Source organism: Vombatus ursinus, unplaced genomic scaffold (assembly GCF_900497805.2).
Source record: "Vombatus ursinus unplaced genomic scaffold, bare-nosed wombat genome assembly UNPS02014799.1, whole genome shotgun sequence".
Taxonomy (NCBI): Eukaryota; Metazoa; Chordata; class Mammalia; order Diprotodontia; family Vombatidae; genus Vombatus; species Vombatus ursinus.
In genome coordinates this window covers 54,188,270-54,204,393 of record NW_020954577.1, presented here as the reverse complement: position 1 = coordinate 54,204,393, position 16,124 = coordinate 54,188,270, and the positions used below count along the sequence as shown (strand labels likewise).

Sequence of the window (16,124 nt, the reverse complement as noted above, 5' to 3'; positions counted from 1 at the left end):
AAGTCTTGTTGCAGTGCCTTACACATGGTAGATGCTTAATAGATGTTTATTGAATTGAATTGTCCTTCCATAATATCTCGAGTCTGTCCCCTTTTTCTGTACATACAAGGCCAACACCCTAGTTTAGGCCTCTGTCACCTCTTCCCTCAATTGCTGTAATGACTTTCTAATTGGTTTCCCTACTTCCAGTCACTTTTCTCTCTAATTCATCTTCCTCTGAAATATCAGATGAATCCATGATCTCATCAGTGTGGGTATACCCTCTAACCATGCTTGATCATTTGATGCAGAAAATTAGAGCATGAACAGAAGAGATGGTGGCATCGGAACTGATTATAATTCCATATAGGATATAGGGATGTAACTGCGTGGTATAACAAGGCCAGAGAGCCCTGCCACCTTAACAGATAAATGCTTGACTTGCAAACCAAAGAGATGTGGCTTTCAAGACACTAGCAGTTTAGAATGTAAACTCATTTATGAAAAAATAATATACCTTAGAGAGTGATAGTAGACTATGAACTGTATGGCCTCATAAAACAGGGAGAAGTGATGGAGGGCACAACCAGCGTGAAAAAAGCTTGACCAGAGACCTCACTAAACAGAGTCATTCCAGGGGCATTGAAAGATGAAACTGGGAGACAGACAAAAGAGGGACAAGAGGAGCAGTGATTTCTTTAAAATAACCAAAAGTACTAACATGTTCAGAAATGTCCCGTCTACTTGAAGGGAGTCAGTTAAATCAGTTTCATAGAATCACAGAATCCTAGAATCAGAAGGAGCTTGTGAGGTTGCCCTGTCCCTACATGAAACACAAATCTCTGCAGCATTCCAGAAAAAAAGGATCTTGGCTCCGTGTGGAGACCTCCAGCAACAATTTCCCTTTTTCCCAGGCTAGTCTACTCTACTATGGGGCTTCCGTATGTATTGTTAGGGTATTTTTCCTAATACTGAGCCAAAATTTCTCTTCTTCTCCACAGTCTCCCATTTCTTCAAGACATCGATAGTAGTTCTCTCTTCCAGAGTCAGACCTCAAAATTCAAACTTCTTTCACATGAGAGCCCTTAAGAAATCTGAAGAGATCTTGTCTCCCAGGAGCCAGACTAGACATTATTAGTTCCTTCGGATAGTTTGTGGTTTTAAGTTTCCTTACTATACTAATTTGACCTTTGCTAGTGGTGCCCTCGGTATACTTAAAATGTGGCATCCAGAACTACACAGAGTATTACAAATGGAGTGAGGAAACAGACAGAAAGAGGTGTGTGGTCCTGGATAAGTCACATAATCTCTTTTTGCCTCAGTTTCCTAATTTGTAAAATGTGGATAATAACACCCCTCCCAGGGTTGTTAGAAAGCTCAAAAGAGAGTTTTCCAGATGGAGTCCAACCAGGGAAAAGTGGCATAAAAGTTGTTGTCTTCATTGTCCTGTGACCCTGTTCTTTCTCTAGGCAGCCTAATGGCAGAGTCATTCATTTGACTGCCATCTTACACTACTGACCTGTGGGGAACTTGCAGCACACTCAGACCTCCAGATCTTCCCATTGTCTGCCGTGTTTTACACATCCAGTGTTTTGGTGTTTTTGTACTTGTACTTTTCTACTTTAAAAAAAATTGAAATTATGCGTTATCATGAGACTTGTTATTGTCAGCCATTTTTTAATATCAGAGTCTTTTGTAAGATTTCCTAACACAATGTGTTAGTTTTCTACAGTTTGTACCTCCTGTAATTTGTACTTCCCAGTGACCAGTGGGTCACGCTCAGTGCTTTCAGTTCAGTAGTACCCATCAGGATTTTGTCTATGCCCCCAACAGAAACTTGAAGAGAGATGGGAAGGTCAGAAGTTGGGAGGGTAATCTGAAAGACAGTTGGTATTTATATATTAGCTCTTTAGAGTACACATTATCTCATTTGAGAATACCAAATGCTGTGAAAATTGAAAGATAATGCCAGGTTGGAAGAGATAGCAAATCTGTAAGATGATATAACCTGAATTCAGAGGGCTCTTGACTAGGGCTGTTTTTGACATTGAGCTGATTCTAGGGAGAGGAATTTTAGTAGGGATAAATGTAAAGTCTTACACCTGGACTCAAAAAATCATTGTCACAAGCTCAAGGAGGCATTCTTTAATAGCATTTGGGAAAAGATCTGGGATTTTAGTGAGCCATCAACTCATTATGATTCAACTGTGGGATGTGGCAGCCACAGAAGTTAATGCAATAAGGTTTCATAAAAGGGTTATCACTTGCAGAAATGAGGAGGTGATAGTGACTTTGCTGTCTGCCCTGGTCAGGCCATATCAGGAGTATGGAGTTCAGTTTGGGGTGCCACGGGGCAATAAGCTAGAGAATGTTGATGTGAGATCAGGAAAGCAAAGGGGCTGATGTCTAAGCAGGTTATTGAAGACAACTGGGGCTGTGTAGCCTGGAAAAGAATTTGCAAGGGAACACAGGGGTGGCTGTCTTATAAAGAGAAATTAGCTGCTCCTATTTGGTCCCTAAAGGCAGAACCAGGAGCAGAGGGGAGTTGCAAAGATACAAGTTTAGGCTTGGGGATCAGGAAGAACTTTCTAAAAATTACAGCCTCCTCAAAGAGGCCCATGAACTCTACTTTGTGGGAGTTTCAAGCAGAAACTGGATAGCCCTCGGTTGTATATTTTATTGTGGGTATCCTGTTCCACTGTGGCCTGAACTAGCTAGCATCTCTGCCAGTCCTAAGATTCAGGGATTATCGCATCCCTACCTGGGTGGTCAAAACTGTGTCTTAGAGCGCCCGTCTTTCTTTCCCCAGTTGTATTGAGGTGTTTTGTTTTCACATGACAGACATGTATGGATACTCCTGCTTCTTGAGCAGTCTCTTTAACAAAGTAAAAATAAAACCAAGAGTACAGTAACCACATCTGAAAGTTCATGCAAAATTTTACATCTAGACCTCTCTATTTGAAAAAGAAAACCTGTTTTCTCTTTCTACCCCCTACTCCATTAAAGAAAAAAGAAAAGAAAAAAAATCATATTTCTTGTAAAAAAATATCAAGTCAAGCAAAGCAAATTCTCCTAATAATTATACACAAATTTGTGTGTGTGACACAGAGAGAGAGAATCATTCCACATCCTAAATTCCTCTCCTGGAGAGGATGATGAATAGCATGTTTCATCATCGATTTTTTGGAATCATGAGTGGTGATTGTGTTGATCATAATTCTTGTAACTTTCAAAGTTGTTTGTTTTTACAGCATTATTATTGTTATATATAAATTATTCTCCGTGTTCTGCTAATTTTGTTCTTGATTAGTTAATAAAAGTCCTCCAAATGATTCATTTGAATAATATTGATGTCATAGTGAGAGGCAGCTCAGGGACGTCACAGTGCACAGAGCATTGGACCTGGAGTCAGAAAGACCTGAGTTCAAATTTGGGTTTTTCTCTGGGTTTCCTGATCTTGGTAGATCACATTAATTAACCTCTTTTTGCTTCAGTTTCTTCATCTGCCAAATGGGGATAGTAACAGCAGCTACCTCCCAGGGTTGTTGTGAGGATCAAAGGAAATATTTGTGAAGTACTTAGCACAGGGCCTGCCTGGCAGGTAGTAGGTGCTATGTAAATATTAGTTTTTCTTGTTAAAAATGTTCTTCTGCATTTGTCCTCTTTGCTCTGAATCAGTTCATGTAAGTCTTACCATGTTTTTCCAAAATCATCTATTTCTTCATTTCGTAAAGCACATTACAGCTTCAAAGGGCACACAATATTTAGTAGTTTGTACAGAATCCAAATTGGTTTCCAGAATGATTGTCCCCTTTCATAAGCAGGTCCACCAACAGAGTACATCAGTGGCTTTTTGTCCCACACCATCTCCAACTCTTATCACTTTCCTTTTTTGTCATCTTGGCCATTCTGATAAACATAAGGGGGAATTTCAGAATTGCTTTAATTTACATTTCTCTAATTATATAGCAGTGATCTGGAGCATTTTTTCATATGGCTATAAATGGCTTGTGTTTCTTCTTTTGAAAACTGTCTTTTCATGTCTTTAGACCATTTATCAATTGGGAAATGGCTCTCTTTCTTATAAATCTGAATCAGTTATTTTTATATCTTAGAATTGAGACCTTTATCAGAGACATTTGCCTCAAAGATTTTTTCCAAGTTGTTTCCCCTTTAATCTTAGCTTTATTAGATTTGTTTGTGCAAAACCTTTTTAATTTCATGCAATTCAGATTGTCCATTTCATCTTCTGTGGTCTCTCTCTTATTTGGTCATGATTTTTCTTCGAATCCATAAATATGATAGGAAAAATTTTCCCCCATGTTTCTCTGATTTGTTTCTAACATGACCTTTTATATCTAGATCATGTATCCATTTGGAGCTTATCTTTGTAGAGTGTGAAGTGTTGGTTTAAATCCAATTTCTTCCATACTGCTATCCAGTTTTCCCAGTAGTTTTTGTCAAATAGTGAGTCTTTATCACAGTAGCTGGTACCTAATCTGTTACACTGATTGATCCCTCTGTTTCTTAACCAACAACAAATTATTTCAGTAAAAATTGCTTTGTGGCACAATGAGAAACCTGGCCCTGCCAGGTCCCCTTGGTTAGTTCCCAAGAGCCCGTATCTCTTCCCAGCCTGGCCTTTGCTTGACCTCTGCTCCTTGGTTTTAGTCAGGTCTCCCTTCAGTTTGGTACTTTAGGTCTGTCTTCTGCATTCAGCCCCCTTACATTAACTCCCTGTCCTTACCCTCATACCCCCCCCAAGGGTTAATTTGCTTTAATGGCTCTAGGAAAAGTCTTGTAGAGTTGAAGACTTAATAGGGGAATGAAAATGACACCTGAGGATGGGATGAGCGCTCAGAAACTGGATGTGTACTAGGAGGGCTCCTCTTATGTGCACACCGCACATGCGCATTTTATCTTCTTTAAGGGGGGTAAGGGAATCCACTTGCCCCATGGCCTTCCCCCCATTCCTACCCCACCTGAGGATTGGGCTCAGTTACTGAACTGAAGGGCCTTCCCCCAAGATGACCTTCTGGCTACACGGTAGCTCATGAGCTCCATGAGGGCAGGCAGAGGCCTTTGCTCTCAGTTTGTGGACTGCCTGACCCGCCCTGGCAGTGGGTGATCATTACAGTGATTGTACTGCCGAGTGAGAGGCTAATTAGTGTAGTGGAGGACATCCTAGCTTTGTGATCTGGGTTGACTCACAGAGATGCATTTTTTCATATGGCTATAAATGGCTTGTGTTTCTTCTTTTGAAAACTGTCTTTTCATGTCTTTAGACCATTTATCAATTGGGAAATGGCTCCTTTTTGCCCTGGGAGAGGGAGTGTCCTCACCTGGGAGTTCCTCTATGGGACAGTGAGGTCCCAGGTGCAGGCCCTGTCCTTGTTATATATAAAAACGAAATAAAACCTTTGGCTGCAAAAGACTTTTGAACAATTCACCAGCCCCTTTTCAGTCATTCCACCAGCTTCTATTTCCTTTCTCCTGACCTCTCCTTTCCTTCCTTTTCTTACCCTTTGTAAGACTGAGCATGTTAGAATTGGAAGGTAATGGAAGGACACTGGGATTCTAGTCAAAAACACCCCAATGTGGCTTTTGTGTGGCCTTGGGGGAGGGTCTGCTTGCCAGAGCCTCGATGACCCCCATCTATAACTCTTGGGCTGTTTCTGATGGGCGCCTTTTCTCAACAGGTCAGCAGCAAGGCCAGGATGGAGTGAAAGTGCAGCAGGCCACCATTGCCCCAGTGACGGTGGCCGTCGGGGGCCTCGCTAACGCCACATTAGGCGCTGTCAGCCCTGACCAGATCACTCAACTGCAGCAAGCCCAGCAGACGTCAGACCAAGAGGTTCAGCCTGGCAAGAGGCTGCGGAGAGTGGCCTGCTCCTGCCCCAACTGCCGCGAGGGAGAAGGAAGGTGAGCGCTGATGGGGGGACCTTTGCCCAGGTCTGTGGGATGGCTCCTCCTCCAGTAGCAAAGGGACCTGCCTTCAGGTGGGATGACTTGGGAAATAGGATCCAAGGGGTCCACCTAAACTGAGGGAACAGCTGCTCCATGGGGCCTGGTGTCAGGAAGACCCGAGTTCAAATCTAGGCTCAGAATAACAGCACCACCCTCAATGGTGGTTATGAGGATCAGATGAGATCATATTAGAGAGGGCTTAGCTGGTACGGGGCTCCAGGCAGACACTTGAGGAATGCTGGCTTCCTTCTGTTCCCTGAGGGCAGGGGTTCTTTAGCATGACCCAGCCTTCTCATGACAGTTTGGCATCTGAAAGACTCCTCAAGCTGGGTCCTGAGCCCATACTCTTGGGTCTTACTGGGGTGACTGAGATACCTGTATGGCATCGTCTGTCAGTTCTGCACCTGTGGGCTGGTCAGCCTTGTGGGATTCATTTGGGGTTTTGTGTGGTAGTGAGCTAACCTTGCAAAGAAAGGTGAGTGTTTGTCTTGTTCTTGATAGAGGCACTAATGAGCCAGGAAAAAAGAAGCAGCACATCTGTCACATTGAAGGATGTGGGAAAGTTTATGGCAAAACGTCCCACCTGCGGGCCCACCTGCGCTGGCACACCGGTGAGAGGCCCTTCGTGTGCAACTGGATCTTCTGTGGCAAGAGATTCACGCGAAGCGATGAGCTGCAGCGGCACCGGAGGACCCACACAGGTACGAGGCTGCCCGCCTGCCTGCCCGCCCCTCCCTGCTGTCCTCCCTCCAGGGCCTACACTTCCCCACTCCGGACAGCAGCGCCACACTCAAAGTGTGCCAGCAGCGCATTACGGTTTTGAAAGTTTTATTTAAGACATTTAAAGTCAGAATGTTCTTATCTGTTTTTAGGATCAAGTTTTTACCTATTGAAAGAACTCAACATTTTCATGTATTTGACTTTCTTTCATGGGATTTTAAGTATCCCCAAATGTTGAGTTTATTTATGTTATTGTGACAGTTTTTGAGTTAGAAGGTGAGATTTTGAATTGTGGTCGTTTAGTTGACCTCATGTCGGAGGTGAAATGTTTTAAGTTCAGTTAAATTCAGCAGTGCCAGCACTGTTGTAGGCCCTGAGAGTGAGGGGAGAGGATACAGAATTCCTCTTTTGTGGTCCCCCCTTCCCAAATAAAAAGCCCTACCCCCAAGGAGCTTGGGCTGGGGGCAAGTGGGCTAAAATATATAAATAGCCAAGGAAATAGAAGACAGTGGAGCGAGAGGAGGGTCACAATGGCTCTACCAAGCGGAGGGCTCACGAAGGTCTTCCTGGAGGAGATGGTACCTGAGCCAGCCTTGGAAGAGGAGTGGGGATGGTCGTGAGCAAGGCTCCGCCTGCGGCAGTGTGCTCTCCTAATTCACGGTCCATGTTGGGAAGCATTGAGGCCCTTGTGAGTTGCTGACAGTTGAACAAAGGAGCGAGTTTATTTTGCCCCAACATAGCAGACCAGATGAGGCCAATGCAGTTGTCCAAGGGCTGCGTCAGCGTAACGGCTGACCAGAAGGAAGGAGGGAGGGGCTGAGAGCTGGTATCCAGGTGGGAAAATGGAATCTGAGACATTCACAGATTTCCTGTCACCCCACTTGTTAGTGTGGCCCCCCAGGATCCCCTCCTCCAGGAACATGGGAACACAGCCTGAGGCTCCTATCCTGAGGAAAGTTGGTGATCCAAATGGGAAAGACACCAAGAGCTGTGAGATGCTGCTGGTATGAACTGGCAGTCACGGGCCACTGACCTCCTCCTCCTGTGGCCTTCCAAGAGTGACACCTCCTCCTGACGCCCGCCTGCTTATGTAGGTGACAGAGTTGGTAGAGGGTCTGACTGGGAATCGAAGCCCTGAGTTCAGATCATGCCTCAGAGAAGTTTGAACCATGCGTACCCAAGCAGGCCCCTTTTTATCATCTGTAAAATGAAGGTCACAGCATTTGCCTCCTGGGGCCGTTGTGGGCATCCTATGGGGTCCCATGTGGAAAGCTGCCTTTCAGAACTGCATGCACCTCTAGTCCTTACACTGGTGCTGGAAACAGCCCACTTGCTGCAGCCAGGCACCAGGTCCTTACTGCCTGGGAGATTCTTTGTTGCCTCCTCTCTTTCCATCAGGTTAGCTCAGACCCTTGCTGCCCTAAGGCGGCCACCCGGCTCTCCTCACTCTCACCTCACATGACCGTCATAATGTGTCCTACCAGACAGGATCAGTCACTGGACGGCTCTGCTCAGAAACCTTCCACGGCTCACTGACTGACTCACTGAGGGTCACTTAGGGCTGAGCATAGCCTTGAGCCAGGAAGGTAAGAGAGAAGTGATGATCAAAATGAGTGAAACGTACGATTTGAGTTGTAAAGGACAATTGGCTGTACATCTCTAGTATATAATGAACACACACATGCGCGCGCGCGCACACACACACACACACAGCCACTAGGATTTCTGCAGTCGTTTTGTGAACAAGATCCTGCACATGGATTTCCCTTCAGAAGGGTCTTGTTTCAGAGGCTTGTCCTGTCCTGGCCAGTGACTTTTCTTCAGAACAAACTCTCACACGGCCTTTGGTGGCCTGCATAGTTTGGCTCCAGCTCGTCCTTCCAGCCCTGACTCCTCCTCTTCCCGGACTCCATGGCCGGCCCGCCTCTGCCCACACCCTCTCTTTTCTCTCCCTGTCTGTCCCTCTACTCTTCCCTCCAGGAGCAGCTAAGGTGACCATTCCTTTATGGAGCCTTGGCTGGGCTTCCTGGAGAAGAGGCATTGCTGTGACCTTTGAGCTCCAGTCTGTGCACTTGACGGCATTAAGTCCATTCCAGCTTCTGTCGTTGTCCACTCAGCTCTCTTGTGTGTGTGTGTGTGGGGGGGTATATGCATGTGTGGGTGTATATGCGTGTGTGGGTGTGTATGCGTGTGTGTGTGAGGGTGTGTGGGTGTGTGTATGTACGTGTGTGTGCTGGGGGGGGGGTTGGACATTTTTTTGTTTCCCCCAAACCTCTGGATCCTGTGGTGTTCCTCTCTGCTCTCTCCGAGGGTACCGTCACCACTTAGAGGCCATCCATAGGAAGTAGCCAGGGACTGTCCTAGAAATGGTGCTTGAACTTTGCTGCTGCTTCAGGTACTTGCAAATACCAGTTTGGTTTTCTTTTGGACTGGTTTTAATTAAAAATTATGGTGATGTCTTAGCTTCATAAGACTGACTGAATACCAACTAATTTTTAGAAATGATGACTCAGTCCCAGTGGAATCACTTGTAAAATGTTGTTAGCAGGGAGTTTAGGGTAATGTTTAAAGATAGACAGCGAGCACCATATGGTAATAGCTTTTAATGACTCCATATTTCTTTACCTCTATAATAGAACAAAATCTCCATCCTTCACCTTCAAGCAGCAAACATTATTAAGCACCATGCATTAGGTGTTGGGAATACAAAGATGGGGAGGGTGATTCCCTGTCCCTGAGGAGTTTCTGTGCTCTAGAGGGAGAGATGAGATGTCCACGTGGAAATATATGCCAAGTAAAGCCAAGGTACTTAGGGTGGAGAGAGGACTGGCATCAGGTGAAATCAGGAGCGGCCTCACAGTGTTTTAAGAGGCCGAGGTCAGAAGCAGTGAGTTCTGGTTTGGAGCACAGGTCTGCCCAGGGTGTGGAGGGGAGAGATGGAGCATTGCATGAGGAATGCGGTATCCAGCTTAGCTGGTCTGAAGGGTACGTCAATGATAGCTGTCATTCACAGAGCACCTGCTATGTGCCAGGCACTGTGCTAAGGGGTTTACAAGATCCTCATAACAGCTGTGGGAGGGAGGTGCTCATTATCATCCCCATTTCACAGATGAGGAAACTGACGGGGAAGGGTAGTAATCTATAAGGTAGGAAAGGTGGGTCAGAGCCAGTGTACAAAAGTGTTTAAATGCCACCAAGGGAAGTTTGTATTTGATTCATGGATTAATTGGAAGCCCCTGGAGTTGACTGAGCAGGAGAAATGACCTGATCGGAACCATGCCTTTAAGGATGTCGTTCTGCTCGCCATGGGGAGGGGCTGCCTCCCTGCTGCCTCAGTGTCCACACTGGGGACTGTTTCCCCAGGCTACAGAAAACCTTTTTTTGACCCGCCCTATTCCCCCTGCCTTCCATGGTAAACTCCCTGAGAAAGCCTCTCTCTCTCTCTCTCTCTTCTAACTCTGGCTCCCCACTTCAAGTTCCCTCCAAAGTAACTATGATCTCGTGGCAACCCACACAGGAAGTGATGAGGGTGGGAGCTGGGCTGGTGGTCTTGGAAGTAAAGAGAAGCGACCAGATGTGAGCAGTGTTGTAGATGTGCGGGGTAAGAACTGCCTTTTTATGTAGTTTGTAATTTATGGACTGCACAGCATGGGTAGTGAATTGAACATTGGGCTTTAAGTCAGGAAAGTGGGTTCAAGGTTCAGTCCCGAAACTTGGTAGCTATGTGACTGCGGGCGCATCACTCAGGATGACTGGGGCCTCCCCCATAAAGTGGGGAGCTTCAGATAGATGGTCCGCCAGGGCCCAAGAGCCCCAATATCCCGGGTTCTCCTTCTAGGACCATCTGCTTTGGCCTGTGCATTGCATGTGAGTCTGCAAATCCATTTGAAATGCTGAGTCAGAATTTTTCCAAAGAGGTCACTGCTCTTGGCAATATTGTACTTGTAGGCACAGGAAAGAGGAATGTCTGCAAGTCAGTAGCTTCTTTGAATCCTCTGTTAGGAATAGCGTTTTTAAAAAGAACGTAGGCATCAAGAAACAATGACGTAAAGAAGAGGCCGCTCTAATGGTACCTGGACATCCCCCCACCAGCAGGATTCATGGTCCTCAGCGAACGTCCTCTCCCTTAGATGCTTCGTGTCATCATGTTTTTGTTGTTTTATTTTCCGTGGTTAGTTACAGTTTTGTTTTTTCCTAATATGTTTGAATAAACTTCTTCCTGAAAAAGCTTACCTAGAAAAAAATTCCTCTAACGTGGATAAGTATTTTAATTAGGCACATCATCTTCTTATTGAAGGATTACAGTCAATGTTATTAATTGAATACTAGCATCTGTTAGGAGTGGGCAGATTGTAGAGCCCACCAGCAAGTCAGTGTGAAATTGGACAGAATCAGCCAGTTAAGTTCCCGTGGACGCTGTGGCAGATGACTGCATTCGGGAGCAAGTGAGGTAGACCCGTACCTGCTTCTGTCCAGAGGCCCAGTGTGGGTGATCTGCCTGGAGCCCCTGGGCCCTGGGACGCGTGTCACTTCTGTGATGCCATCCTGACTGTTGGCCTCCCCACGGGTCCCAGAAGCTCATAATGACAGTGGGGGGTACAGAGGAGGAGAGAAAAAGGGCTCTCAGGCCGTGGGGTCCAGGCATCCCCAGAGGCAGAGCCAAATAGACCGAAGGGAAACATCTGCCTCTGGACCACAGGCTGTGCCAGGAGCTATCAATCAGGTATCTTGCCATACATCTCACAGGCACTCAAATGTCTAATTGAAATGACTTTCTTAGGGAATGGGGGGAAGGATATCATTCAAAACAGACTGTTGATGTTGTCAGGAAGAATCATCCGGCCATTTGAGTCCTAGGATCTGCCCCATTTTACAAATGAGGACATTGAAGCATGGAGAGGGTCAGTGATGTGCCCAGGATCACACGGCTAGTCAGTGGCTGCAGTAGCTGAAGCAGACTTTAAACCCACTTCTTCCTGACTCCATCCCCAGCACTCCCCACCCTGTGCCGTGGGGTTTCTGCCCATCAGCTTTTGGCAGCTGGGGAGAAGAAGCATCCAGCTCTCGATGCGATGGTCATCAAGATGAACCCTGCTGAGCCAATTGAACCAGATTTCTGTGTCTCCCTGTCTCACAGGAAGACTTTGTCCAATTACCTGGTTGGGGAATTTATGATAATTCAGGTATCAGAGTTGTGAGTTTGAGGGGAAGGTGTTGTTCCTGGGTCCTGGTGATATGCTGAGTGAGGATGGCTCCTCTTCTGTCTCAGTGTCCCCCGCCAGTTCACAGGGCCCGTGTTGTTGGCCACACTTCATGTCACCACCTGTGATGTACCTCCCCTGTTCTGGCTGTGCGCAAAGTGCTGGGATACCAAGAAAAATCACAAGTAAGGCCTGCCCTCAAGGAGCCAGTATTCTACAAGGCTGCATTTAAACACACTTTATCCTGGAGAGACAGCCTTGGCCTAATGGCTCTGGGCTCCAGGCACCTCTCTGAAGCTGGTGCGGGTCTGCCTGCCTGCGTAGATGGAGCTCTCTCATCTGCACAGCACCTCACAGCACTGAAATCACAAGTCCAGTCCGAATCCTCGATTTTTATCTGAACTTTTAGACTTTTTTATCTTGACTCTGAATCGAGCTTCCTCAAATAAAACTAGATCCTGTGGCAATGTCGTAATTAAGATTTTCTTCCATCCTTCTCAGTAAGTTACTTGTTGAAAACATTATTAGTGTATCTCAGAGCTGGAAGTGACCTTAATGGTCATCTCAAAAGTCACATGACCTGGGGAGCGTCCAGATGGCAAAGAGAAAAGCCAAACTCATAAGGCCTCATGGCTTTTTCACTAAGAAGCCTTGTCAGTCCCTGGGCTGAGGAGCTGCACCCCCCACGTCTGGATCTCGTGAAATGTGAAAGAATCCAGAGGTGTTTTTTGTTATTGATGTATCTTATGCCAAGAGGCCTGAGGAGTCACATTAGAATGCAGCTGTCCCTGGGTGTGGCAGGGTTGAGCAGCTGGTTCAGGTTGAGGCTGGTGGGTTTCATGAGCTTTAATAAGATTCAGGCCAGCCAGTCAGCTTTCCACCTTCCAGCAGCAGTATGGGGAGCCCCCAAAGGGTCACTCGGCTGTCCAAGGAGCTGGTCATCAGGGGACAAGCCCCAGAGTGGCTGCTGGCTGAGGGAGAATCCAGCTGTCCTAACCTACTCGGTTAGAGTGTTCACGGCAAGTGCTGCATGATTTCCTTTCCTGGGGAGATTCCTCAGTCCTTTAAGGCTAAATAATGCCATTGGGGGTGGTGAAGGGGTGCTTGGTGCATTGATACACACTGCAACCTGCCGCTTAGTAGAAGGCCTCACCTGAGGTCCCGCCCTCTGGAAAGGAGGGTGACATCTGAGCAGCCCCTCATCAGGTCCACTCGCGAAACCTGTGGGGCTGCCAGAAATAGAACTTTGGCATGGACTGGGAGAACCCAGGGTCAGCTGTGCTCCACAGTGAATCCTGGATTCAGGACGTTATGCCAACCTCTCAGTTTTTAAACCCTGTTTAAACAATGAACATTTAGTTTCTCTCTTTCCCATTCCTTCCACTCCCAAAGAAAAGAAAAAGAAAACCCATGTAACAGATATGTGTGGTAAAGCCAAATTCTCACATTGACCATTTCCAAAAAATAATGCCCTGCTCCATATCTTGCGTCCGTTAACACTACCAGAAGAAGGGGGGCAGGCTTTATCATTGATCCTCTGGAATCATGGCTGGTCCCTGCACTGATCAGAGGGCTGGAGGTTTTCAGAATTGTTTGTCTCTACAATATGGTTGTGGTTGTATAGATCAGAGAGGCAAAACTCACATAGAAATGGGGGCCTCTAATCCATACTCCTGTGGTGTGCATTTGACTAAGATTTAAAGTTATTGTTGTATCTTGTTTCATTGTACTTTTTTGTTGTGTTAAATAGGTCCTAATTCCATTTGAAACTGGTTCAGGCCGACCTCAGTGGCGTGTTTGATATCTCTACATTTTGGTTTGGCTCACTCCACTTTGTTCGTACAAATCTTTCCAGATTTCACTGATTCTATTTCACCACTTCTTTCAGCAAAATAAAATGTTACTCATATTCATACAGCACACTTTACCATCTCCTCATGAACTCAGGCCTGTTGAGTGATTTACTTGTCCCAAGTCACACTGACTGGCAACTTTGAAACGAGGCCCTCTGACTGCACGTTGTCTAGGCCTGCAACGAAGATAACCTAGAGAACCCCACAAATGTGCGACCTCCTGGTGTCTTTGACCTCCCCACCCAGCCTTGGATGGCTGGCGGCATTGGACCTCCCTAAACACAGGCCGCCATTTTGTTTCTCTCATCAGCGCCATGCCCAGCAGCATCAGCTAAGAAAGGGCTGGTTCAACTCAGTGGTTTCCTCCATGGTTTCATTTTTTGCTTTGCATCTTATCATTTATGACACTCAGCAGTTTTCATCATTATCAGTTACCAAAGTTAGGTTCTGGTTTTTGTAACCTCGTTTCTTGGTATCTGATATGGTTTGTTTTTTTTAAATGAAAAATCTATCAAACAAATGTATCAGAATCATATTGAATAAATATTCTTATTTGGAATGATTCTGTAGGCTTGTAAATAACCAGTTTAAAAAACTTTCTGAGGCATATAGTAGATGGTTGTTTTATATAATATATGAACATACATAAAAAGTCATTGTTGAAATCCATTAGTTATTTTAAAATAATTTGAGAAACTGTAGTAACTCTAGGCAGCTAGGAGATGAAGTAGATAGATTTGCTAGGCCTGGAGTCAGGAAGACCTGAGCTCAAATGTGACCTCAGTCACTTACTGGCTGTGTTACCTTAGGCGAATCACTTAACTTCTATCTGCCTCCGTTTCCTCATCTGTAAAATGGAGATGATAATAGCGTCTCCCAGGGCTGCTGTGAGGATCAAATGTGATATACTTCGGGTTTTTTTTCTTTTAATAATTAATTGATTCATTTTTAGTTTTCAACATTCACTTCCATAAGACTTTGAGTGTTAAATTTTCTCCCCCTGCCTCTCCCCGTCCTCTCCCCAAGATGACGTGTAATCTGATACAGGCTGTACTCGTACATTCCTATTAAGCATATTTTCCCATTAGTCATTTTGTAAAGAAGAATTAGAACTAATGAGAGGAACCATGAGAATGAAGCAGTAAAACAAGACAACAGAGGAAAAGGATAGCAAACAGTCTGCATGCATCTGCATTCAGACTCCATCGTTCTTTGTCTGGATGTGAACAGCATTTTCCATCATGAGTCTTTTGGAATTGTCTTAGATCTTTGCATTGCTGAGATGAGCTTAGTCCGTCAAAAGTCAGTCTTCACACAGTGTGACTGTTACTGTGCACAATGTTTTCCTGGTACTGCTCACTTTACTCAGCATCAGTTCACGTAAGTCTTTCCAGGTTTTTCTGAAGTCTGCCTGCTCATCATTTCTTATAGCACAATAGTATTCCATTACATTCATATAGCACAACTTGTCCAGCCATTCCCCAATTGATGGGTATCCCCTCAATTTCCAGTTCTTTACCACCACAAAAAGAGCTACTATGAATGTTTTTGTCCACGTGGGTCCTTTTCCCACTTTTATGATCTCTCTGGGATATAGCCCTAGAAGTGGTTTTGCTGAGTCAAAGGATGTACACATTTTATAGCCCTTTGGGCATAGTTCCAAATTACTCTACAAAATGTTTGGATTAATTCACAACTCCACCAACGATGTGTTAGTGCTCCAATTTTCCCACATCTTCTCCAACATTTATCATTGTCCTGTTTTGTTATGTTAGTCAATCTGATAGGTGTGATGTGGTACCTCAGAGTTGTTTTGATTTGCATTTCTCTAATAAATAGTGATGTAGAACATTTTTTTCATATGACTATAGACAGCTTTAATTTCTTCCTCTGAAAACTGTCAGTTCATATCCTTTGACCGTTTATCAATTGGGGACAAATGAGATATTTGTAAAGTGCTTAGCACAGTGCCTGGCACATGGTAGGCCCTCATTAATAAATGCTCATTCATCCCTCCCTCTATAACCTAAATCCCTGAATAGCAAGGACGATAATATTAAATACTTGTTCAAAACTTGGGAGTTAATTTTCACTTTAAATACTATACTTCATTGGAATAATATGATTACATATGAATTTATCTCATGTAATACCAGCATTGACAATCTACCTTTAAAAAAGAGAGATGAAGGTGACCTTGCATTTTGGTGTCAGAGCTTGCTTGGAATCAATCCCCACGGGGGAGTTTGGCCCCTGTTCTCCATTATGCCACTGTTCTCATTCCAAAGGACACGTACCTGGTGCCTCATGGAAGGGCAGTAAATATCCTTGTACTCGGGAGTCTGATGGCCCTGAGCAAACCAATTTTTAGTATAAAACAGAAAAGAGCAGATTCAAAGCATGA

At 45.1% G+C, this 16,124-nt stretch overlaps 1 protein-coding gene across 3 annotated transcripts in view; it reads left to right on the top strand.

Moving 5' to 3' along the window:
• Nucleotides 1–16,124, top strand: part of LOC114050470 (transcription factor Sp4) — a 58,709-nt gene that overhangs the window by 38,208 nt on the left and 4,377 nt on the right. For all 3 annotated transcript variants that reach the window (XM_027872191.1, XM_027872188.1, XM_027872189.1), the window contains exons 4-5: nt 5,679–5,901; nt 6,448–6,647. In XM_027872191.1, the coding sequence (XP_027727992.1) occupies nt 5,679–5,901; nt 6,448–6,647 (423 nt within the window). The remainder of the gene's footprint in view (nt 1–5,678; nt 5,902–6,447; nt 6,648–16,124) is intronic.